Below are 27,475 nucleotides of genomic sequence, written 5' to 3' on the forward strand. Positions count from 1 at the left end.
CCCCTAGAGTGGGGAGGGAATAGAGATTTAACAGTATCCTTCCCCTGGAGTGGGGTGGGAATGGAGATTTTACAGTATCCTTCCCCTGCCACGCCCACCAAACCACACCAACCAAGCCATGCCACGTCCACCAAGCCACACCCACAGAACCGGTAGTAACAAAATTTGAAACCCACCACTGGTATGGGGTAATTTGCTGAATGAATGTCCTTCAATGCAACCTTTCCCAACTTGGTCTCTTTCCAGATGGGTTGAACTCCAAGTCACATTGCCCTCACATTGCCCATATTAGTTGGAGCTGATGACAGTTGTTGTAGTCCATAGTAGGGCACAATATAGACAAAAATGTCTTAGAGCAGCCTCATGGAAGAGGATACCAGATTTGGTGTGCTCCTCAATTCTCAAAAGCTGAACAAATATGGACAATCCTTGAAGTTCAAACCAAATACATTTTTCATATCATACAAATGGTATTGGGACCATTTGGGCTTGGAAATGTCCCAATTAACTTCTAAAAGACACATACAATTGGATCTATCAATACTGGAATTTGTATTTCCAGGACTCAATTTTCAATGAAACAATAGTTTCAATGCAAATCTAGTTTTCAAGAATCACAGATACTGCCTACTTTCCAATTCTTCCTATATGGAGGTCCTGCCTCCTCCTGTTTATGTGCCTTTGTGAGCATAGCAACGGTTTCATTATTCTGATAGACATATTCTTCTAGTAAATATAGCACAATGCAGTTATAGGTTAAAGGGCAAATAGAAGTTAAAGGGTGTTTGGAGTTTAAACACTAGGTAACATTTGCTTAGTGTACTCATTTGTGGCTCCAATGAAATTCATTTGTTCACAGGTACATTAACTTATCTTACGTAATACTATAGTGCAGTTTTTAAAAAGTCCACCTCTGTCACATATGCACTCTGTAGCCTTAAGACAAGCCATTTGCCCTCTTAGATCCAACTAGAGCCAACTAAATGTCTTGAACATGTTTGTTTATGTTAGCTATCATTATAATTTTAATTTTCAAGGCTACTCACTTGCTGATGGCCTTGGGAGGCTTACAGGAGGTTAAAAGAAGCAATAACAGCCAGTACAAGAATAAGTAATAAATGATCATGTTGGGAGTAAAAAATCAGTTCAAATGGTGGATTCAAATCACTTCTTGGTCCAGTGCCAGGGGGAAAGAGTCAGACCTTCGGGTTTTCTTAAAGGAAGTACGGTAAGAGTCACAGAGATCTTGGGTTTAGATGTAAGATGTGAGAGCACTATTATTACCTTTGGAAGGTCCATAGGGCCAGCTTTGGAAAAATGGAAGTTATAGAAAGATTTGGGTCTCAGCAGTAGTATTCTCAGTTTTTTCAACTGTTAAAAAAGTTGGAACAATACCTGTATCTCAGATAGGTTGGGAAAGAATTTAAAATAATACACATACCTTATTGGCAGGAATGATGTTTTTCACATTGAAATAGAATCCAAAATAGACCATATTAAAAACTCCATGACGTCCCAAAGTAGCAGACAGCCCTTTGTTGAGACCACTCAGACCCCACCCATTGGCCTGAATAATTTGATGAGCTTTAGCAAAGGTGGATGGTTGCTATACAAAATAAAGCAAAAGACAAAAGTTATCTATAAATATTTCAATAGTGTGCTTAACTGGCTTAAATCACTGAAATGAGTTTTCTTGTCTGGGAACAGACTTGAATTTGGATCTCTCCAGTCTTAGTAGAGCCTTGTATCTGTCACTCATTACTTTTAATTTTTTATCATGAGCAATGAAATCAATTATATTTTTTATTCATTCTTTTCCCATGTACATATAAATAAATTTATGCTTACATTACGTATGTAAAACGACTTTTTCCAAACAGTTCTGCTTAACTATCCCATCCTCATTCATTTTTCGATTTCTGAATAGTTCCATTTTTCTTTTTCTTATTTTATAATTTTCAATTTTTTCATTTTGAATTCCTAATATTTTTCCTCCTTGATATAATTTATCTAGACCTTGCACAGTTTTTCACCAACTTCATTTTTTGTTCTTTTAGTAACATTTAGTGGACTGTAACATTGAATATTATGAGTCAGTGGATTCTGATTTCATGTATATCCAAAATAATCTAGGATGAACCAATTCACATTTTCTGATGTGCACTTTAGCTTTTCATTAAACCTATACCTTCACTTCCCTGTATATTTGGCAAAGCAAGACCAGCTTCATTTAGATACTTCCTCTTTATCTTAATTTCACAGACAGGCAAATGATCTATGTGACTTTCATTCATTTAACCCATCCTATTTACCATTTATTCCTTGTATGTTCCAAGTGGCAAAGGCAAATTTGTTTTTTCCCTTTGAAAATGTTTTTGTTTCTCATCTAAGAACTGAAGAAGCTTCTTGGATGAGAAACGAAAACATTTTCAAAGGAAAAAAGTCCAGTTGCCTTTTGGAAAAAGCACCTTTGGAACAAGGTTCAGCATGCATTCAAGCCCAGTTGCATTTGTGCTCCATGTAGCACTCCTGCTAACAATAAAAACAATAAAGCTCAGTTTGGGCACATTTTGGCTAATGCCTCATGCATGGCCAAAGCCCAGGTTTACTCCAAGTGGGCATATACTGCTGTGCAAGCTGGGACTTCTAATCTAGAGACTTCTTTGCAAGACCACATATGGCTGCCTGCATATTTTTTCCTGTATTTCCCCAGCTAGGAGGTTTATGCATCATACCGATATATACTTAGAATATCTAAGTTTTCAAAGCTTTCAAAATTCCAACCCCAGCCAATGCATTGGTGTGGAAGATTTTCTTTATAATTGTCTAGCCCCAAATTAAATATTTTTTCTTCTATCAAGGTTTTATTTCCTTAGTTTTGTTGTTCATTAAAGTTATATTTGTGTAATCAAATATTTCATTAGAAAGGCAAAACATGACTGTCACAAGGATGCTTGTGCAGGGAAATAAAGACCGTTTTGACTACAGCTCTTTAAACGATGCTAATGTCATCATGTATTCATTTGTTTAATGACAAAATATCATCGAAATAAATCACTCAAATAAATCTTGCCATATCAAAGTCATCTGGTTTCTGCTTATTCAGGTGACAGTCAGGTTGGATATTCTTTTAATATATTGCTTCATTTTTATTTACATACGTTTGCCAGGTATTTATAACCTCGTCTGGTAAAAACCAGTGTAAAGAAGTGAATATCCTGTTGTCTAGGCCCAGAGAGAGGAGACTTTGACTTAGTTATGGAAGCTCACCATTAGTTGAGCCATGAATTAAACCAGACACTCTCAATTCAAGCTATCTCTGTTTGGAAGAGTAAAAGCAGTTGGCAGCATCCTACTAATTTTGACTGATCTTGAAAAAGCTAAGAAGGATCAGATTCCTTCTACTGGATGGAAGATTACCAGGGAATACTAAGGTGGTAGATCAAATTGAGAAGTAAAAAAAAATGCACCCCAGAATGTAGTAGTGGAAGGTCATGTCTGCACTACTGTCAATAGAACTACAAGGTTGTCTTTATGCAGTTACCAGGAGTCAAACTAAGTTTGAGGGAGATTCTATCATTTGAAAGAGAGAACACCCATTTGTAGCATATTGTTTTGAACTCCTAGAGGAATTAACATAGTCCCATCAGGGGTGGGTTCTAAATTTTTTTACTACCGGTTCTGTGGGCGTGGCTTATTTTGTGGGTGTGGTTTGATGGTCATGTGACAAACAATTCTTTAGGATTTAGCAGAGGTACTGGTCTACCAGACTTTTAACTACTTGCAGAGCTGCATCGATCTACCCATTTGTTTTTGGAGCACTCCGGTCTACCCATTTGAGCGTTCCGATCTACCTATTTGTTTTTGGAATGCACTGGTCTACCACCACACTGCCTTTTACCGCTGATTAGCTGTAGGGCGGCCCTTTGAAGTACTGCGGCAAGAGTTTAAACAGTTTTTTGCCACTCTGCCACCACCGAGAGCATCGGAAACCTCTTTCAGGCAGGTTGGCCTCAATTGCCAATCTACCACCACTGAGCGGTTTACAAGGAGTGGATCAGTTCTAGCCAATCAGTTGGGAGGCTTCTTGGCTTTTCAATTTAAAGCTAAGGTGTCTTGGTTTTTTTCCCTCTTCTTTGTTAAGTGAGCCATGATTTTTTCCTTCTAGCCGATCAGCTGGGACTCGGGAGGCAGCGAATAGAGTGGGGGTGGGGCCAGGCAGAGGTGGTATTTACCGGTTTTCCGAACTACTCAAAATTTCCACTACCGGTTCGCAAGAACTGGGGAGAACCGGTAGCAACCCACCACTGAGTCCCATGATAGCAATTATTATATTGCTATGATCATATTTGAGTGCTGCAGAGATTTGCTAGAGAAAGTCCTCTAAGTATTTAGCTCATCTTGAAACATATGAATCAGAAAATAATAAATTTGAATTTTCGGTACTAGTTAATTAGTACTTAAAGGAGGACCCTACTGATAAATTTTAATCTAGTCCGGATTGTACTATTCATTTTTCTGGCTTCAGCAAGAGAAAAAAAAGCCCCTTAGTATATTCATCATTTTGCTTGTCAATAAATTTGTGGATAACCTTTTATTAAATTATGTATTCTTATTAAGTGAATTTTGTAGCTACCCTAAAAATTAATCCAGCAAAACTACCTTGCCAATTACCATGACCTTCAATAAGCCCTGCTAGTATTTTTTAAATTAAAAAAATTAGGAAAGGATTTTCTACCACTTTTCTCTCTTTCCTTTTCTTTAGAAAATTCTTGAACATATTCAAACACGTCAAGATGTATTGTTCACAGAGAGATCCATTTCTATTGCATTTGAAGTCAAACACCATGTTTATTTACTTAAGAACCCTGTAGAGAAATCAAGAGGAACAGCAGAATTATTAAGTTTCAGAAGGGGGTTGTGAAGTTCCCCTGTGAGTTTCTGAATGTTCCTAAATTATAAATGCACTTGCTATCTGTACTCTAAAGCAGATCTTCTGAGATGAAAAGGTTCTACTTTAGAAAGTTGTTTCCTAAGCCAGGGTTGCTTTGCAATATTTAAGTATGACAGTTTGGCATGTGTCACCTTATCAGATTGCAACTTAAATCTACAACCCCAAATACAGTATATTTTTAATAATTAAATTTGGTAGACAACTGTGGGACATGTGCTGGGAATACTTCTGAATAGTTTTGAAAATGCAACTGCTATTAATCTATCTGCAAGAGTGAAAATGGACTAGAGAGGGCACTTAATTACCTCCTCTGTTGTAAGAGTAAGGAGAGAAATCTCATTTCTGAAGGTAGTAGTGCCAAAGGGGCATTTCATTCCAAAGTGAGTATCACTCATAGATATGGCAAGCTTGACCTTCAAACACAGGGGAAATTAGAAACAGTATCTGAAAAAATAAAATAAAAATATTTAGATACGGTTTAGATGAGGAAAACATTGATGGATAAAAGCAATCTCTGAATTTTTTTTTACTTCAGAAGGCTAAATAAGAATTGTACACACAAGAGGATGGGGCACAGTCTTCACTCTCCTTATTGTGTCACATAGTTTTATATTTAAAATTCAGGAAACTTAAAAGTAGTTTGTGAGAAGACGTATTTATTACTCCAAGAGACTGACTGACTGACTAAATAACTAACTAACTAAATATAATCTCAGCTGAGAATTTCCAAGGTTTTAAATACACATAGAAAGCGCATTTTGAATCTATTTAATTTTTTAATGGTACTTTCATCATAATCATCATTGACTCCTGGCAACTGCCTAGAGAAGTCCTTGCAGTTGTGTTGGGAAGATTTCAGAAGTGGTTTGCCATTGCCAGCTTCCTAGGGCTGAGAGAGTGAGCATGTCTGGTTCCAGGTCATCCAACTGGTTTTTTGTTCCTAAACAGGACTAGGACCCAGAGTCTCCTAGTTTCTAGCCTGGTGCCTTAACCGCTACACCAAACTGCCTCTGTGTTTAGTCCAGTGCTTAAATATATAATTACTAAATTGTAATTATGTGTGATCAGGAATACAGGGTTGAAAAAATAGAGGGCTTTTTTTTCAATATATAGAAGTTTATTGATCAATTGTTAGATAAATCTGATGGTGTGAATATGTGGAGAGATAAATCAACTATGCATGTTTGGTTCTACTTATGTTGGGTGGCCACAAATAAAAATTAAAACAGTGTAGTATAGAAACTATACTTATTAAGCGCACAAGAATCTATTGCATCTGGCATCCGGATACCCCCTCCGAACGTACATTTGTTCCTCAATATATCTACAGTTGTTAATGCATCAGGGGAACTGGCTAGCAGAGGTGATCTCTTTGATGAATTCACACATTCATATCCACTAATGGGTTACATGACAGAGTTAGAATCACCTATTGTCCAAGAAATATGGTAGTTTACTCAGGCTATGACATTTAAACCAGGGGTGAAATCCAGCAGGTTCTGACAGGTTCTGGAGAACTGGTAGCGGAAATTTTGAGCAGTTCGAAGAACCGATAGCGGAAATTTTGAGTAGTTTGGAGAACCGGGAAATACCACCTCTGGCTGGCTCCAGAGTCGGGTGGGAATGGAGATTTTGCAATAACCTTCCCCTGCCATGCCCACCAAGCCACGCCCACCAAGCCATACCCACAGAACCGGTAGTAAAAAAAATTGGATTTCACCACTGATTTAAACTTCTAATGCTTCTTTCCAATTGTTTATTTTTTATTATACTGAGAATGTTTGGGAAACTCCATCACAAAATTTTGAAGCAGTAGTTCACTTGAGTAGAGCACAGGATTTAGCAAGATAAGTTAGGAGGAAAAAAGCTTTTCCCCCTCCCCTTTCCCATTTTTTCCTTCTATTCCCTCTTCTGACAGAACCTGAAATTCATTTTTTTGTTATAATATAAGATAATCTTAAATTATTCGGGATTCATTCCTAAAACCTCTCTTCTCCCCTTCCCTCCAGTGCATTTGATCATATATTTGATTTGATTTGTCAGGTATTTTGATGGGACAACACTTCTACTTGGATCACTACTTATTTTTAACCAACTCAAGAAATTCCCCTCTCCCCAGATCTTAATGAAGATATATACATACAATTCAGCAATTCCATTCCCCAACATATTAAAAAAAACATCCCAGTTACTCTACCTCTTTGAAAGCATCCCGATTCGCCTGGAGGCTAACCTTGACTACTTCAAAAGGGTTAACCACAACTGCTTCTGTTAGTCCGGATCCCAAGCCCGCAACGGCAAATGTCTAAAAGAGTTAAGTCAATCAGTTTTCATGTGCTATAGTAAAACATCTCCATACATCACTTTGTAAAAACTGAACATTAAGCTGACTAATATGATGAAAGTGGAGAGACCAATTCTTCTGCAGTAGTGTACCATTCCTAAACAGCTTTCGTCCTTGATTAGATGTTGACAGTTCATGCAGAAAAAAAAATCACAAAAGCCACAAACCGCATTCCAAATATTCAAAATAAAATGTCAAAGTCCTATCAACAATGCATTTCCTTTAGCTGGAAAGAAAGCTTTGTGACTGTTTTAAGAAATACATATGGGGAAAAGCATACCATCCACTTCCTGCAAAGTATTCCTACATCAGGAATATTTTACCCATTATTATGTACATCGTGTATTCACAGAAACAATTCTTTATATCACTTACAAGAAGTATATAAAACAAAGAGATAACTCAATAATTCTAATGCCAAGAATATATAGCATAAGGTTGCTATATTCCCAATTAAATGAAACAATTCATTTAAGTAAGTTCTTCATGACAAACTTCACAACTGAAGACATAATTGACACAGTAGCACTGAGTCAGATGTTCCATTTAAGAAATCAGCTAATGCTATGATATCTTTTAAAAAAAAGAATACAATGCACCGAAAACATCTAAATGCCTACCAGAAAACATCGTACAATAGTTTTAAAAGACGCTTAACTTTACTGATAGATAGTTCTTGACTTACAATCATTTGTTTAGTGACTGTTTTAACATTACAACATCACTGGAAAAAGTGACTTACAACTGGTCCTTGCACTTACGACCATTGTAGCACTCCCCACAATCCTGTGATCAAAATTTGGGTGCTTGCCAATCAGCATGTATTTAGGACAGTTGCAGTGTCCTGGGGTCATGTGACCACCATTTCCCAGCAGGCAGCCATCAAGCAAAGTCAATGACCCTGTGATTCACTTAACAACTGCAGTAATTTGCTTAATAACCATGGCAAAAAGATCATAAAATTGGGTGAAACTCACTTAACAACTGTCTTGCTTAGCAATGGAAATTGGAACTGGTCCCAACTGTGGTTGTAAGTCTAGTACTACCTGTATTCACACATAGACACACACCACAAAACATACTGAAGAATCATTTCAGAGAAATATTTCTTTGGATTCAGCAGCTGTAAGATACTAAAAATTTGGTGTGATTGTGGCTTCAAGACACACATTCCCCCCCACCCCCTCCAGTTAGGATTTCTGGAACACACATGAACATTCCCAAAATACACTTTACCAATATAAACAAATAATATTCACCATACTTGACAAAAATCCAGCACAGACTGAGATGGTGCTTAAAACTTACAAAGCAGCAGCAAGACTTTTGCCATTCTTGTATCTTCTATAGAATAAGTTGCCTGAGACTCTTTAAATGAGTCAGAGGGAGAAAAATGAGGAAATCGCAATGTATATGTCAAAATAATTAAATGTAAATTTGGCTCAAAACTAAACATACTTACCTGGGAGTATACCTTATTACTACTAAGGACAATGGCACTCTGAGCAAAGTTGGATTAGTATCAGTTGAATGGAACATCTGGGTATGTGTAATTTATAAATTCCTCAGAATAATCTCACAACAGTCTTCTGCATATTGAATATGATGTTGTACATGATCTATATTTTTATCTGAACCGCTATGGTTAGTTCAACATAGAACAAGCAGCGTAAACTAGGCTGTTCCAAGAGAACAGAAATCTCAAAGCAGAGCTCCTTCCACTTTATCCCATTGGATAGGTAGACAGTGCATTAGGAGGGATTATGTGGGATATGGAATGTTGTATGCACCTCCAATACTTTCATGCTAATTGGCAACTCCATCTGTTGAAAGAGGGGGGGGGGGCTTGAAATTGGTCCCTAGATGACCTACTAGGTTGGGTTGCTTCGGATTGGAGTGAGATCTGGAATTACTTCTCAGGAATCAGATGTTTCTCTTCACTTTATCATCCTCTCCTTTAAGCCAGATAGTCCTTTATAGGAAACTTTGAAATTAGTTCTTTTATTGAGATACAGAATGGCCAGCTGATACTTTTAATGGAATTGAAGGTCATTGGGGACCCTTTTTTGTCCTTTTAATATCTCACTATTTATAAATGTCAACCTGGAGTGGTAATCTTCCATGAAAGACATTGACCCTAACATTTTTAAGAATGGTGATTTGTGAATATCTTGAAGTACTTCCCCATCAGAAGGAAGAATTTTGAGGGCTATTTGATGACATGCTTGTTGTTTGGTATCACGTACGGAACCAGTTCTCCCCTAAAGTATGGGATGAGGTCTTCTTTTCCTGAGGGCCCTCTTTTAGTGGTTACTTCAGACATATTAGTTGACACCCATGAGAAAAATTCAACTTCTTGAACATTGGAGTCCCACAGTTAATTTAAAATTTTGAAATATCTTCTCAAGTTCCTTGGGCCAAGAGGTTTTGTAGGTTTTGAACTCACTTATCCTCTGAGTGAGTTCAGTTAAAGGAGCAACAATATATGACAATTTAGATGTAATCATCTTATGCCAGTCTATTATCGTTTCAGACTACTGTTTTGTTTTTGGGTTGAACTGATTTGTGAATTGCTTCCATCTTGTTGGTTTGTATTCTAAGGATTCCTTGAGCTACTTTCAAACTGTGATACTTTATTTTCAGCTGGGCTCATGAGGAATTGGGCCCTACCACAGTCAGTTATCTTCCTTGCAAACATTTAAATACTTTATGCAGGTGTGCTAGAAGTTGAAAATGATGATGTCATCTAAATTGACAATAGTATATTTTTCAATTTTCCATGCTTCCCAGAACCCAAACAAGTGTATTTTTCCTTTGCCCAGTTACAGTATCATAGCCAATTTATAAGGCATGATAATTGCAAATTGGCCAAGCTCATGCTGCAGTGGTTTTGGAACTCTGTGTGCAATCTGATCATTCAGATATGAAGATCCAGCATGTAGATTACAGGTTGAACATGCCTTGCATTAAGCATTCTTAATCCAGTAACTGCCTTTTGGACTGAAACCATTCATTGATGGGTATTACAGACCGTATGTCTCTTCTTTACTCTGGTTAGCAATCAAGTATATGAGATTTGTAGATATTCTCCCTGACGTGGACGTATATCTTTTGTTTTCTTCCAGACTCCTCATATAGAACACCTCTTGCCATTTCCTTCTGCTTTGGCTTTATAAATGTGTTATACTCTATGAAACTCAATGAGCCCCTGTATTATTTATTCAGAGTATACTGAGAAATTTATCCTAGTACATACATCTGCAAGATGAATTACCATTTTCTCTGTTAAAAAGATATGCAGAATCTTTAATAATTTACTTTGTGTTCTTTGAAAAATATGGAAGTCCAATAAAGGGAGCATAAGGGGATCTTTCATGAGTCAGAGACAATTATAGTGATGTAATAATAATATGGTAGTTAAGTACAAATATGTTTAAAAAAAGCAATCATTTCCATTGCCTGTACATTTTAGTAGTTTCCCAGTTTATATGATAAGCAGGTATATGACATGCTTCTTAAGCTTGTCACAAAATTTCCACTCAAAGAGCCAAAAATTCAGCAAAATATGCCTAGTTTCTTAACCCATTTAACTAAAAAAATTATTTTCCAGATGATCAGGATTTATTAATTGTCCCTTCCAATTGCATTTTGCTAACAATTTAAGAGTCATCTATATGGATTGATGGCTGGGCACTCAACTTTCTAGGATTTCTTAACATCCATACTATCCAAAAATCTTAAAGCAGATTTACTCCCATTGCTGAAGCAAGGGTCACAGAGAGAAGGGAAATAATTTCATGACATCTTGAAACAGGCTTACCAGAATAGCTGTGGCTTGATTATTTTTCCTTTCCTTTCCTTTCCTTTCCTTTCCTTTCCTTTCCTTTCCTTTCCTTTCCTTTCCTTTCCTTTCCTTTCCTTTCCTTTCCTTTCCTTTCCTTTCCTTTCCTTTCCTTTCTCCCTCCTTTTCTTCTTCATTTGAACTTTTCTACAAAATTTCAGCAGAATGATTTCAGGAGGTTTTGGAGATGCACTAATGGATCAGGAGGCTGCATGTTCCCATGCACTATGGTTTGCCTTCCTTGTTCACCTAAACAATTATACTGAAATCCAGGCTAGCAAGAGCAAAGTCTCCATTTGTACAGTATATCATGTTTTAGAGGTTCCTCTACAACTAGAAGCTATCTAAAAAGTCTCCTCCCAAAACGGAAGGGGCTGCCAACAGAGAAAATATCTGCTCTTTTTTCATTGCCGGCATAGAAAGAATTGGAAGTGTCTATCAAAAACAGCATTGCAATGCAAGGTCTGCATGCTACAGTCATACACAAACAAATCTGTTTATATATGAATAAAATAATTTGTTATTAGTATCCACTTTAACTTTGCCCTTCTTCCTATCGCCACTGTCTCACCTAATCTGAAGACAACATACTATGCAATGCAGTATATTATATGCATTTGTATATTCTGAATGGCAAACTATCACTTACCAAAGCTGGTGATAGAGAAACATTTCCAAGTATTTTTTTGTACTGTTCAAAGGTGAAGAACTGGAAGTAAATAAGGAGAAATTTAAAACTCAAGAATAGAGATTTTTATCACAGAAAGCTGTTTACCTTTATTAGTCTAAGAAAAGACAAAGAATGATTTGATTTGGTTGTACATTGTTGAATGATTAGTGTTGCACACATGGTTTTGGTTAAAACTGAATCAAACAAATGTTGTTCTCAGATCATTTAAAACATTTATTGGAAAGATACAGTATACACAGAGAGAGAGGGGGGAGGGAGGGAGGGAGGGAGAGGAGAGGAGAGGAGAGGAGAGAGAGAGAGAGAGAGAGAGAGAGAGAGAGAGAGAGAGAGAGAGAGAGAGAGAATGGTATTATACAATTATCCAGTCAAATTTATAGTAGTTTCACATCTCACCGTTGTACTCTTTAAACTTTATACTCCTTTCATCATACTTCATTTCAGAGAGTAAGCTACCTTCTCTCATGTGTTTAGTTTCTTATTCCAAAAACAATATTCCTTTTACTAAAGTACGGAAATCTTTTCTATTTATTCCAGTTAGTGAATACAACATGACTTTTTCCTTTATTTTTACTGTTTAGTATGAACAAAAATATACCAGCAAAATATGTTGATAGTAAAATTAATACTATCATATAATCACTGTTGTAGCAACTAATACAATTCAAAATCATTCTAGATTTTTATACAAGGATATTCTGGTATCAAGCAGAATATCAAATCTTTAATTTGTCTGTAACACAACTTGTTTTTAAAATGAAAAAAAATGTATTGGATTAGACGCATAGGAAGTTAAATCTAATGATACAATGCGACTTTCTTTCTTTCTTTAAAGTAGACCCTAAGTCTTTCAAAGAATGGAATGCAAAAGGAGAGAAAAGTGGTGAAAACTGGACACAGCAGGAATATTGATCTTGTACTGATTCTTAATTGCTGATTTGTTCTAAACCACCTATCCCAGGTATGTCAAACTCGCAATGACATGTTGTCATGTGACATATCACAACTTTTCCCCCTTCGCTAAAATGGGGGTGGGCGTGGCCAGTGCATGACGCATCCGGCCCAGGAGCCACGAGTTTGACACTCCAACCTACTCTCTTCACCTATTTGTATCCAAGACTTCTAGGTTTGAGATGGCTACTGCTACATTAGCATTACGTATATTACACCTGTTTGTCTTCCCACTGAATTTCAGACCACTACTTATAAAAATAAATCACAAATCTTTTCCAAATACTATCTATTTGGTGTCTATATAAAGTGCATACAGGCCAGAGGGCTGCAGAGTTAGCACTTTATATGCAAATCAACAGCCCAGATCCAGATGCAAATTTGCTTGCTAGCCAATATTTTTAAAATTAAAGGACAAAGAAAATAAGGCATAGGGAAGAGAGGGGTAGCCAACCAGCAAGTTATTGGCAAGAACACCTGGGGTGCATTTTTATTTATTTCAATTTGTCATAACAATTCATTTGTAGAGGAATGCAAATTATTTTATTTTGTTCAGAAGCTTCATAACAATATTGATACTTCAATATACAAACCAGAAATGTCTGAAGCTCAAGCATCTTTTGTGGTAAATAAATAAATACATTAATTAAATTTTAAAATATTTATAGAATGAGATACAATACAGGTATTAAGAAAATGCTCCACAGCATTTTTCGCCAGTATTAAAACAATCTTACAAGCATTGTGCATCACAACTAATAGATTTATTACTATTAATTAACTTAATTGTAGTGAATGAAGTCTAAAAACCTGAATAATACATTTGCAAACCACTTTCCTATGTTTATTTTGAAAGAATCCACTGAAGTCCAGTGGGTCTTATTCCTGTGAAAGTGGGTATAAAATTTGGTTTGTTATATAGGAAAAGTAAATAGTTAAAGGATTTGAAAAAAACTGCAAAAACCAATTGGTTGATGAGAAAGGTTGTAAAAAAATAAGGAAGCATAACTATAAGTACTTGGCACAAGAAATCAGTTAGATTTTCATGAAATATATTTCATGGAATTTTTATATTCCTCATGTTTCCATTATTTTTATTAAAAATTTGCATTCAAAATATCAGTTGTTTTCTAGACACATATAAAAAAATAAGTTATGTAGACATTTTGCTTTTTATTACATTTCTGAAGCTGAACAAAACCAAAGCAAATATCCAGTTGAACTGGGGAAAACAACTGAGTGCAAATTTAATTTGTCCAAAAAAAAAACCAAAACAAACAAACAAACAAACCCTAGTAATTTTTCCTTGCATGGCTTACTATGGTTTACTTTACTGAACATCTCTACATATTTTTATTGCTTAAGAATTCTAAAAGTTCCATTAAGTTAAAAAAATGCTTTCATCACAAAATCCAAAGAAAGATGCTGTTCATCTGGCAAAGACACTTATAAATCTTAAGTTCCACAGGGGTGGGGGTGGGGGTGGGGGAAATCCGGTATTTACCATATGTCCCAATAACCTTAATATAAAAAAGTTTGGGAACACATGCAAAAGATGTATTTGCCCAACAAGATCATCTGTTAAGCATTGTACTGGCACTGTTCATGTCTTTTCTTCAAGTCCAGACTAAATCTGGGCTATAAAGTTTGGCTTTTCATCCTTCAGAGTTACCAGCTTTCTTTTAGGAGGGTGGAGGAAGAAAGACAGAAAGAGGCACAAACACAGTGAGAAAGGATCTGAACTCTTCAAAATGAAATTGTCTTTGACACATGGCGTCCAAGTGACATACTACCTTAATTATAATGGCTTTATTTTTACATGCAAATGGATTTACGAAAGGAATAGACAATTATATTTTTCTTCTCAACAGGAACTCAGCCTTGTTTGTTTATCTGAATGATCTTTTATCAGCCCAGCAGTTCTATAATTCAAGGCAGCTTTTCTCTGAAAGGAACCAAGATGAAAATGGCAGGTAGAGATGCAGCTGTGCAAAATTACCACAATAGAACTTAAATTACAGTATCAAATGTGGAAGCGATTCCAAGGAATATCTGGTACACTCCCCGAGCCTCCAAATGTGAAGTTCTGTGATCAGAAAACCCTGATTTTCATTTCCATGAGTAACTAACTCCCAATAAAACAGGACTATCTAAAATTTCCCAATGATTAAGCCACTATTTAAAACACTATGAAAACCTTTTTTGAGCGCAAGTTTCTTTCTAAAATCTACAATAATTGAAGTCCATATTTAACAAAACGTTGTATCAGCTTAATGTGCTAGTTGCTGTGTGAGAGGTTTATTTGTAAGCATATTTTATTTGTCACAAAATGTGTGAGATGTTTGTGCACATGTGTGCAAATTATCATTTTTAAAAAATCAAAATCAAGCACTCCGTGTTGTTTTCTTTTTTTTTTTTTCAAACTATGCGTAGCAAAACAAGAACGATGACAATTGTACTGGAGCAGCTTCCAGGTATTGAATTCCATCTCTTTTAGGAGGTAAAATCAGGCTGTTACTGTCAATAACATAGTGTGGCATTTGCAAGACACTCAGTTTTCTATACTTTTCTATACTTTTTAAAGTGGTTTAAGCAGTTAACTTACATTATTAAAGGCATCATAATCTCATATATTATATTATAATCTCTTAAAGGCACCATCAGAAAAACCTCAAAAGATTTGCAACAATTGCTGTTGCCCCTAGCATAAAGGGAAAGTCTTAAGGGGGATGAATGTCATCATAGCTAATCAATGGCATAAAATGCTAATCAGTGTTAAACTACTCAATACTGTAGGTCTAGCTCTGAGTTAAATACGAGAAGATAATGTTCGGTGTTTCTTTCAGATACTCTTTTCCCTAATAGTATTTTTTCCCCAGAGGAAGAAAGATAAACTAATTTGAAGATTTACAATAATGTATCTAGAATTCTTCCACCCCCCCCCCAAAGCAAAATGGAAACCTCCTGAAAAAATACCCCAATTATGACTTCATATGTATAAAATGCTAACTCACAGGAAGGAAAAAAAAAAACTAAAAGAAATGCAGAGGAGAAAAAAAAAAGGAAGCATTGAAACGGAAAGGCAGAACTCTAAACAAAGACAATCAACACCATTGCAGTTTGTTGCAAAGCTCCATTGAAAGTTGCTTAACTCTTCATTTATTTTCCAACAAATTCCAATATTTGTGGACACAGCCTTGCATTTCTCTTGCCCCAGTGTAACATTTCCCTGATGCGTTGTTCATTATTTAAAAAAAAAAAAATAGTCTGGATTGTATCATTTATATATTGCCTTAATACGATTCCGCATAAGTACAGAGAAAGCAAGTCCTAAACGTTTTCTAAAATAAATGAATAATCTGGGCAGAAGCTGTGGGGGGTCGGGCTGGAGGGAAGAGGAGGCGGCCAGCTTCAGGGCTGGCTGCATTTTATTCCTATTCAGGCTATGGAAATGGAAGGGCTTTGTTTTCAATGGATTCAACACTTCTCTTAATTTGCTGTGGAATCTCTGCTTTCTGTTTAAGTGACAAATCACTGAAAATGTCCATGCTGTAAACAGAAGGGTTAATGGTTATCACTGACTATTTTGACCATGTCCTAGAGATACCTTGCAGTTACCTATCCAAATCAAGAAAAGCGTATTTGGAGCCCATGCAGTAAATTTAAGAATCAGAGTTTCCTTGAGACAATGTAAGACAGAGCTTCCCTGAGAAAGCTCAGGGAAAATTGAAAAGTAAGGTTCTACATTTAGGCAAGAAAAACAAAATGCACAGGTACAGTATATATGGTACCTCGTTCAATAGCAGTAACTGTGAGAGGGATCTTGGAGTCCTAGTGGACAACCATTTAAATATGAGCCAGCAGTGTGCAGCAGTGCCACGATGTAAAAAAAAAAATGTGGACACTCTAGAAAGAGTGCAGAGAAGAGCAACAAAGATGATTAGGGGATTGGAGGCTAAAGCATATGAAGAACGGTTGCAGGTACTGGGTATGTCTTGTTTAATAAAAAGAAGGACTAGGGGTGACATGATAGGAGTGTTCCAATATCTCAGGGGCTGCCACAAAGAAGACAGAGTCAAGCTATTCTCCAAAACACCTGAGGGCAGGACAAGAAGCAATGGGTGGAAACTAATCAAGGAGAGAAGCAACCTAGAACTAAGGAGAAATTTCCTGACAGTTAGAACAATTAATCAGTGGAACAACTTGCCTCCAGAAGGTTTGAATGCTCCGACACTGGAAGTTTTAAAGAAGATATTGGATAACCATTTGTCTGAAGTGGTGTAGGGTTTCCTGTCTAGGCAGGGGGTTGGACTAGAAGACCTCCAAGGTGCCTTCCAACTTTGTTATTCTGTTTTCTGTTTTTCACATCCCTGGGTCACGTGATCCCCATTTGCACCCTTCACAGTTGGCTTCTGACAAGAAGTCTTCGACTTACGACCACAATCGAGCCCAAAATTTATGTTGCTAAGTGAGGAATTTGTGAAGCGAGTCTTGCCCCATTTTGCGACTTTTCTTGCCACATCGGTTAAGTAAGTTGTTCAATGAATAACCCGGTTGTTAAGTGAATCTGCCTTCCCCATGGACTTTGCTTCTCAGAAGGTTGTAAAAGAGGGTCATGTGACACACACACACCCGGGACACTGCGACTGTTGTAAATGTGAGTCAGTTTTAAAGCATCCGAATGTAAATGTAGGGAGACCTGCCCACTATTTAGGAGTGGTAGAGTTCATCTGCACCCACAGCTGGAGAGGCTTCTCCACTCCCTCCTAATGTCCTCTGGGCAGATATCTTGGAAGGGAAGTAAAATTACTTTCTTACTTATAGTAATCCCAATTAGAAGAGAATATTTGTAGCTCAGAGTTGAACTATGGAGCACTGATGATTGTACCTAGTTGGATAATGAAACGTCTGCAAGTAAGCACCCACACTCAGAGAGTACCAAGGACCCCACAGTAATTCCAGTGTTGTAATTTTTCTCTCTTTGGGGATGATGGAGATTGACTTACCTTTACTGCTCTTTTGGGTGTTTCAGCCAAGATTGGAGGGAGGATACCTTTATAGAAACCAAACAAGCTATTGAATAAAGAAAGACAGAAAAAGAACATTAAAAAATACCCAGGTATGTATGAACATTAGCCAAGTGGTAATTCTGTTTTCATTTCAGAATAAAACAACTAATCTCAAGGCTTTCTTAATTATTCAGAACAGCCCTTATTGTCAACAACTGAGTTCTGGTTTTGTACATATTGTGTAACTATTGCTGCGGTCCTAAAATTACTTCTCCTGAGATAATACCTCTGACTTCAACAGGATTAAACTGGAATAAATTCTTTGAGTACTGTAGTCCAAATTTTAGTTTACACTGAAACAAGCAGCATAATTGCAACAAAACACAAGCGCAACCCATAGAATCTATGCAGATTAGATTACGTTTTTTGTAAATAGGAAGCAACTTTTTCTGTGAAAGAGAAAACGAGGTGGGGGTAGGAGTGATTTATTTACTGCTGACTGTTTAAGTAGTCAAGCTTCAGGCTGGCAACATCATTTTTAATAAAGGAAAACGATTGCAAAAAGTGAAAAGAAGGCTTGGAGAACACATTTTGGCTCTTTGGAAATGTGATTCAATGTGCAAGTTGACTACTTGGCACTTTAATTTTATTATTAGATTTGAGCATATTTTCCTTAAACCAATCCAGTTCAATTACTTATGGCAAGTCAACTGAATCTGAGTTTTTGTGTTGAATCTGAATAGCATTATACTGTCCTCCTGTGGTCCTTTGTTACCATTTTATAACTAGATTTCCTTTAGAGAAAATAGGGAAAGCAGATTCTAAAAAGCAGTGCTGCTTTCTAAGACACAACAAATGCTTCTCAGCGCTTGTTTCATTAAAAAGCAGTCTATAGCAAATTCTGTGGGGTGGATGATACAGAGGAAAGAAATATGCACCGTACCGCCCTTTCCCTCCTTTCCTCCTACAGTCCCTATCCAATCTTAGAAGATTTTCAAGAGGCAGGATTAAGAACGAACAAAAATCATACCAAGGCTTCGGTAGCTGCAATGGTTGTCAATCCATTTCCAAGCCGTGCTATTGATTTTTAAAGCTCTGGACAGCTGCGATATCTCAGGGATGCCTCTTCCCATTAAATACTTGGATGAATCTTTTGGTCTGTCCCTGCCAGGGAGCAATGAACAGGGGCTTCTAGTTGGCAGGGCTCTGCTTACGGAATACCCTTTCCAGGGAAACATGACTGATGTCCAGTTTGAATGACTGTTCAAAGCCAGAGAAAAACATTTCTCTCCTCTCAAGTATTTTTGACTTCTGTATTCAAAGTGAGGATGGACCTTGCTTTATACTGGAACAGTGTAAATTTCTATGCTTTCCAAGCTATCAGTTACAGCTATCATACTATTGTTTTTCTTTTAAAGCTTCTAATATTTTGTAATTTTCACATGATTTTCAGCAATAGACAGAAGCCTGCCTGACACACGTATGACCTAGTTTTCACTTCAGATATGCATGCATTGTGTGCTACTGTTGCACTGAGAATGGCTTAATTTAAAGACAGCCAGTGTGTCTCAAAGGAGAGATAAACTCATTGCATATAGAAATTATAAATAGTACATAAAGAAAATACATCCAGATGTCAGGGGTAGTTATTTTATAGTCTCAGAGTAAAGGAAATGGCCACTGAGAATTTAAAAAATGCAGGTAGGTCTGCTACACAAGTGTTAATAAAAACATATCCTTAAGTTTACAACAGATACCCCATTACTTTTATTATAGTTGAGTGAGATTTAATCAGGTGTTGTGTCGATGACTGATGATTGATACACAGATGGTTCTAAAGGTTTTACAAATCTGAAATATTTTCAGTTTTATACTATACTTAATACTTTTTTTTCTGCCTGCTCCGTCTTTGTTTAGACTGTTTTTATACTTTCGTTGCTACCCTAGGACGAGCACAGTTCCAGCCCCCCAAGACCATATTTTTGAATGAAAGAGTTAACAGTTACATGTTAAAGTGAAGCGCAGTTAAAATGCATTATTTTGTTTCAACATTAAGCATCTAAATGAACATCACCATTCAATTGTGTTCTGGGCAACCACCCAAATTCGTCTTTGCTATAGTTGATTTTGAAACATTACAGTCAATCATATCTTCCCAATTTGTTCTTCTTTAAGGCTTTAGGCATCCTTCTGGTTTCCATTTCTTGTTTGGAAGCCTTGAGTCATCCATTTTGGCAAAATGTCCAACCCAAATCAGTTATTTTCTCCAAATTATATTGAAATTGGGATCTTGCTTAGTTTGTTGTTTTCCTCCCCTGTCTCTCACATAATTTTCCCTTTAAGGATCAAATACAAAGCTGATTGAAGGCATGCATATAATATCCTCTTTCTTCAGTTGCTGTCAAATCCAAGTCTGTTACCCACATAGCTCTGTAATTGAAACAATGACAGAAAGTACCTTTAGGGCCATATTCACTTGCCTTGCATGAATCAGGGGTTCACATAATTTAGATGAATTACAGAGCTCGGCAGTGTAGATGTACAGAATGATCAGTGTGCTAAATGCACGTTACTGGAATTCAGAGGATCTTTTCAGTCAGACAAATTGGAGATAAGGGTTTTGGGTGGGTTTTGGGGTTTTGTTTTGTTTTTTGCATTCCTTGTATTATGCAACTCATATTTCCACTGAAACCTGAATACAGTCAGCCCAATTTTTATTCAAAAGAAACCAAAGCCCGAAAGCCTTTGTTGCTTGCTTCTTTGTATTCTTTCTTTTTTGCTTTTATAATTATGGTGCATGAGTAATAAATCTGTAGGAGTTAGGCTCCCAGTAACAAAATAAAATCAAAATCTCCATCTGTTTATCAGTTAATGTTTTATGGCATATCAGTAACCTGAAATGAAATATAATAAACTCTTTTAATTATTATTCTTTTTAAATTTAAAAACACTATAATGTGGCTTTTTCATTGGATATATAGTAATGGTTTAAAAAAATGAATGGAAGAAAGATATACAGTATTACTTTGGACTAGCACAACTATCAATAAAAATAAATTGAAGTGGTATGTAAATTTTACAAATAAATAGTATTTATAGATAGCTTACAACTACTATCATTAAAACAACTACTAATGCTTCCAGATGTTTTACTTTGGTGTTCAGACAGAGGATGTTGGTAAACCTAAGAACAATTTTATTTTTTCTTTTATTTGTCATATCTAATTTTCACGCCACAGCCTATATAAAACTTATTATTTGTGGTGAAATTCATCTCATTTGCTGGTTTCTCTTTTACTTTAATTTCAATCATTATTAGTTGGATGCATTATTCAAATATGTATGAATTTGCATATATTCATTTTAGAATTGTATAAGGAAAAAGGTTTTTAATGATAATGTATATAACTTTTACATTGTGAATACAACTCTATAGTATGGATGAAATTTAGCTGTAAAAATTGAAATAAAGCATACAAAATGCATATGCAATAGTTAATCCTATGCAGTTGAACACAGACCTAATGTTTTAAGGACCACATATTTTGCAATTTGGATATATTAGTACCTCCAGATTTCATACACCGAATTAAAAGCATTCCGGATAATCAGATGTGAAAATATCCTACTTCAATCCAGAGAAATTTACAATTTATGCAGATGCATTATTTAAAGTGATTGTCCTCTGATGTGTGTTTTATAAAAACCTTTTTTTAAAAAAAAATATATGTGCCATATATTCTCATTTTGCAGCCATAGGCAATTTACAAACTATACATTAAAACATATAACCAGTTTTGGAGACATTTTGCTCAAACTGTGAAAAAGATATTATACTCGATATCTTATTTTGATATTATTGGAGAAATATCCTGAGAAAAACTTGCAGTGCTGTTCTCCCTTCTGTAATCTGGGTTTGGGTCTCTTCCTCTGCTCTGTCAGGACACAGATAAAAAGTTTTCAAAAACTTATTACGGTATTATTCTAATTGAGAGTCTGCAGTGTTTTGGATAGATAGGCATGGATATGCTAAGTAATGAAGACCCCAATAATACCTAATAATAATACATACAAGCAATCTAGAGAATTTCAAACAGCACAAAGCCATTAGCTAATCCACATTTTGTCACCTACACATTTCTAAACAAGAATGTTTTATGTTTGCACACACGTATCATAATAATGATATTTCAATAACAACCTACTATAAAGTTTGTCTTGTTATTTATAGTGACTGTTCTGAAGCACAGTGGGAAGTTCCACCACATACAAACTGCACTACTTTACTATCATTTGCGATGATAGTAAATATTTACTTATTATTTTAGTACTGCATTGGCTAATTGTGCACTCTAATAATGAAGTCTAGCTGGAGAGCCAAACCTCTTTATTAAGATTAAATTCCTAATGAATCCCCCAAATTCCTCTGAGTTCATCTATTTTCTACCGTATCTTAAACTATAGTTCCACATGCTTAGTTTGATAGCTTTTAATTCTAGACTTGCAGTGGAACCCTAGTAACTGATCCTATTTAATAGCTAATATAAATGGCATGCTGTGTTGGACAGAATAAAACTACTGATAGAACATGAATTATTTTGAGTACTTTGATTTGAATAAATCAACAAACCTTGTTTCAGATGAATTTCCAATAAGAGAGTAAAATCTTGCACATAGAGTGCAAATCTATATTTCACGTTCCGTATTTCCTAAGAACATAAGCAGTGCCTGCTGGATCAGACCCTGGCCCATCTAGTTCAGCAGTCTCATTTTCACAGTGGCCAACCAAATTCAAAAGTCTCCAGCTGATGGTTTTCAGAGACAGTCATATGGCCATCAAGGCCATCATGCAATATTTGGGGGTTGGGGGCAAGATTAGCTGAAGTAACAAATCTCGAATACCTGCCAACATTGTTTTATCTTGATCCTCTCAACATGTTATTGAAGCAGCTCTCAGCAAAGAAAGTTTTAATATTTCCCATTCATACAAACACTGCAACGTATCCAAAGGAAGAGGTACAGTGGTGGGTTGCCCCTGGTTCGGATCGGTTCACAAAAACCGGTAGTAAAATCGGTGGGAGGCTCCGCCCACCGACCCAGACGTCATCTGCGCATGCGCAGAAACACATGGTCCAGTTGCAAACCAGTAACAAAGGTAAGTAGAACCCACCCCTGAAGAGGAAGGAGCCCATAAAATAACTGAGAAGCCAATCACAAGCCCTTATAAGCAGAAGAACACAGACACTGATATCCTCTAAATTCTAGCCTGGAAATGAAAAGTTTGGAAACCAAGCCACAAGCTTGCAAAATGAACTTCCACTCTTATCCTATACCCAAGCTACAGATATTCACCACTATTGCAAGCCTATCACTATTTAAAAAGAAAATTATATATATTGTGAAAAAAGTTAGAGAAAATGCTAATGCATTCTATATTCTACAGTGATAAATTATTTCATAGAATTGTCTCAAAAGCCAGTAGGTTGGCCCAAAAACTTGATGAGAGTAATAATCATAATAATTTATTAAACATGTATGGCACCCAAAAATCAGTATCAGTGTAAATTTGGAATGAGAATAACCACCAAATTTAGCACCATCATTCATGTGACTGATACTCTGGCATAAGACTGAGATTTCCTTCTATAGGCATGAAGAGACTTTGCTGTCTCTTGCTCAGAAAGTCCCAGACAGACTTGTGTGAAATTTTAGCTGCCTTTTCCATATTAGACACACCTTACAATAAATGCTAGAAAGGAAGAAATGTTCTAGAGGAAGAAAGATAAGAAAGAAGTATCCTATTTCTTTAGCAACAGAAAGTGAAACTGGAAATAATGAACTTTTCATTTTTTAAGCATACAACCCAAATCTTATCTTTCTTTATGTGATTTGCAGTGACACTTTATGTTGAAACATACGTGTGAATTTATGTCACCCATAAACATATCAACCTATGAAAAGTATAGGATGAGTACAAGGATACACATATACATAAAGAAGATGTTTCTTATGATCTCAGCTGTGTACTTTGCTGAAAATCTGGAGTATTCCTTGGTGGTTCAAAAATTCACATCTTATTCTGAACTTTAGAATTTTTTCCCCCCAGAATTTTTTCCTCCTGCTCCTTTAACTTAAAAAAATTACAATTGCAGCCAATGTAGTGTACTGTACTTATGGCAGATATATATTTGAGTAAATTGAGTTAAATCACAAAGCAGCTATAAAATAAACAGTGTTCCTAGGATTTCTACTCTGAATTAGTGAACAACTTTACCTAGGGCAATTCTGTACAGCAGCCTAAATTGTCTTGTGTTGTTCCTGGATGCTTCTGAAGCCAACTTTAAACATTCTAGTCCAGATTACAATTGTTTGGTAACAGGGCTAAACGGGTGCGTACTCTGGACTATAATCTCTACAGGCCCTGATTTGTTGTTCCCCTGCTCCTGTTTTTCCCATCCATGAAAGGAGGCAGCCCTCATTGCCTCCTTTCATGTGGTTGTCCAGTACCTTCGTTTTCCTTTTAGGAATTGTTTCCTTTCCTCCTTGTTCCTTCCCTTTCCTTCATATTTGCAAATATGGAAGCCTTTACATCCCAGGTCTCTAACCCTAATGGAAACTCTCTCCTTTTTGCCACTTTTTTGTAACGCCATTGTTTCAATGCTGTAATCATTAAAGCAAAGGGTACAGATTGTCCCATCATTTCTACATTCTATTGTAGGTCTATAGAAACCTTTCAGCAAAATGGTGGTAATAGGGAAGCTTTGCAGTGCTGTTTGGAGAACATCAGAAAAGACCCTGACAACTCAAGTGGAAATGCCTGAGTTCTGGAGTTGAACAATAACAACACATGGTTAATGAGAAGCTTGGTTAACATTTGAAGGTAAGGCCCGAAGATTGAAATAAATCATAATGTTCATTTTTCAGTACATTTTTCAGCGGATACCTGATAGAACAAAGATTTCTTATTTAGACCTGGGATGAAACAGCCATAACCCCCAAGTATAAGAAGCAGTGGTGAAATCCAGCCGGTTCTATCCGGCTCGCGCGAACCGGTAGTGCCGGCAGCAGGAGGCTCTGCCCACCCACTGAGACGTCATTATGTCCCATTTTTGACCCTCTGTGCATGTGCAGAAGGCTGTACACATGCGCAGAAGAGGTGCGCACTCTCATACTCCTGAACCGGTAGCGAAGGTAAGTGCATTTCACCGTTGATAAGAACGGTTAATATGATGTGGAACTTTTTTCTGTTCTTTCTGTCCACTGTGTATTTTTATAGAAAATCTATAGACCTACAATTTTCTGTTGGAAGTGTTTTATATAGGGCAGTTATATTACTGCAATCTGAGACATGATAGAAATGGCTTTTGTTTCTAAGATGTTTCAATTTCTGTGCAGAGAAATGGATTAAAATGATGGTTTGGGTTCTCTTTTTACCTGCCACTAATGTTACCATTTCATGTCCCAAAAATGCACTGCAAACATTATTAATTGGTGTAATATCCTTGTTGTATGGCATGGGTTTGTATGTTTGCAGAAGCAACTGGCAACCATCGATCAATAATTTTAATCCTAATTCATTTGGCAGGCAAAGAGTGGGATACAGTCAAAATAATTGAACATAATTGATTGGTGTGGGAAATGTGCTGGCAGGCAAAAACATTTGGTGGACATAAAAAGGACAAGAGCAAAAACGATGTGCTAGTTTTGAGGAAATTAAGATTTCTTTTTTTTTTTTTTTTTTATAAATTTTTTTTTTTTTTTTTTTATAAATTTTTTATTGATTTTCCAAAACAAAAAAGAGAATGTACAATCCATCTCTACTTTCGGAGGTACAGTGTATTTGCAGTATAATAAAACAAAGTTTAGAAAAAATAAGGCTACAATCATAACTATACATGATACTATACAATAAGACTATAGTAGATGTGCCAAGTCAAGGTTCTAAAGTCATGTTTTCATCTTATTTTTAAGCCAGTGGTACCAAATACCCCATACATCATAATATCTTGAGTTGTCCTCGTTTTTTAACTCGCCTGTCAGTTTCGCCATTTCTGCGCACTCTAAGATCTTTTTTATTAGAGTTTCTTCTGGGGGTATAAGTTTGTTTTTCCACCATTTTGCGAAGGCTATTCTAGCCGCAGTTATAATCTGAATTATCAGTTGGGTTTTGTTGTTGTTTAAGCCCTCTTCAGACATGCCAAGGAGGAAAAGTTCCGGAACTAGGGCTACCTCCTGTCCAGTTATTTCACAAAGCCAGTGTTGGATTTTGGACCAGTACTTTTTAGTCTCAGGGCAGGTCCACCATAGGTGGTAAAAGGTGCCGACCGATTTTCCACATTTCCAACATGTGGGAGAGAGATTTGGGAACATCTTAGCTAGCCTCGCTGGGGCTAGATACCACCTATGTAGCAATTTATAGTGATTTTCCCTAAACATTGTCGATTTGGTTATTTTGTAATTTCTATTCCAAGCTATCTCCCAGTCATTAAAATTTAGGCTATGTCCTAGATTTTTTTCCCAGATATTCAATTGTCTTTTCGCTATGGACTCTGCCTTATCTTCATCCAATAAAAAGTGATAAATTTTAGTTAACATTTTTTTTTCTGGTCCCCAAATAATTTTGTCAAAGTTTCCATATTTTGCTGCTATTCCGAATTTGTCTTTATCTTTTTGGAATCTTGAGTTGATCCGAATATAGTTCCACCAATCCAAACTAAAGCCCTGATCCCTCAATAGCTCTAGCGATTTAAGTTTCCCTTCTTCATCGAGGATGTCCTTATATGTACCCCATTTATAGTCGTCTCTCCTATTTGGGGCCGCCAGCGATTCCATAATGGAAAGCCAAATAGGTACTTTAGTATATATCTTCTGTCTAATTTCGTCCCACGTACAAATGAGGGTCTCCCTGATTTTGTGCTTGTGGAAATAGGATTTTTTCTTATTATTTATATCCCAGAGATGGGAGTGCCATCCTTCTAGGAGATCATGTCCTTCCAAGATCAGGGTTCTCCTATCCTGTAACTTGATCCACTCCTTGATCCATATTAATTTTGCGGCCTTTTGATATAGTTCCCAGTCAGGGAGCCCAAAGCCTCCCAAATTCCTTTTCCCTTGGAGTGTCTTAAGGGCGATCCTCGATTTCTTACCCTCCCACAAAAAGTTCCTAATGCATTTGTTCAGATCCAGAAAGAATTTTTTGTCTAGTGATAGCGGAATATTTTGGAATAGGAACAGAATTTTTGGTAGGATATTCATTTTGATCGCTGCAATTTTACCGATCAGGGACAATTTGAGCTTTTTCCATCTTTCTAGGTCTTGGCGTGTTTTCTGTAGAAGGGGAATATAATTATCCTCATTTAGTGAGGAGAGTCTCGCGGTAATCCATATTCCCAGGTATTTTATTTTCCTAACTGTCTGGAGGCCTAATGATTCTTCCAATTCTCCCTTTTGTAGATCAGTCATGTTTTTCACTATCATTTTGGTTTTGTTCTTATTAAGTTTTAGGCCCGCCACCTCTCCATACTCCTGGATTTCCTGCATTAATTTTACACCAGATTCTAGTGGGTCTTCCATTATGAGGGCTACGTCGTCCGCGAAAGCTTGGGTCTTAAAGGTTTCATTTCTAATCTTTAATCCTTTAATCTCTTTGTTGTCTCTTATCTTTCTGAGTAGCACCTCTAACGCCAAG

At 36.5% G+C, this 27,475-nt stretch overlaps 1 protein-coding gene across 1 annotated transcript in view; it reads right to left on the reverse strand.

Annotated features, from left to right (window-relative positions):
* SLC25A21 (solute carrier family 25 member 21) overlaps window positions 1-27,475 on the reverse strand; it is a 129,127-nt gene that overhangs the window by 5,720 nt on the left and 95,932 nt on the right. Inside the window, exons 3-6 of the mRNA XM_070940569.1 lie at window positions 17,785-17,851; window positions 11,789-11,848; window positions 7,152-7,259; window positions 1,442-1,606 (exon numbers count right to left, since the gene is read on the reverse strand). Coding sequence (XP_070796670.1) covers window positions 1,442-1,606; window positions 7,152-7,259; window positions 11,789-11,848; window positions 17,785-17,851 — 400 coding nt within the window. The remainder of the gene's footprint in view (window positions 1-1,441; window positions 1,607-7,151; window positions 7,260-11,788; window positions 11,849-17,784; window positions 17,852-27,475) is intronic.

This window comes from Pituophis catenifer, unplaced genomic scaffold (assembly GCF_029215685.1).
Source record: "Pituophis catenifer annectens isolate HBS135680 unplaced genomic scaffold, rPitCat1.0.hap2 SCAF_1, whole genome shotgun sequence".
Classification (NCBI taxonomy): Eukaryota; Metazoa; Chordata; class Lepidosauria; order Squamata; family Colubridae; genus Pituophis; species Pituophis catenifer.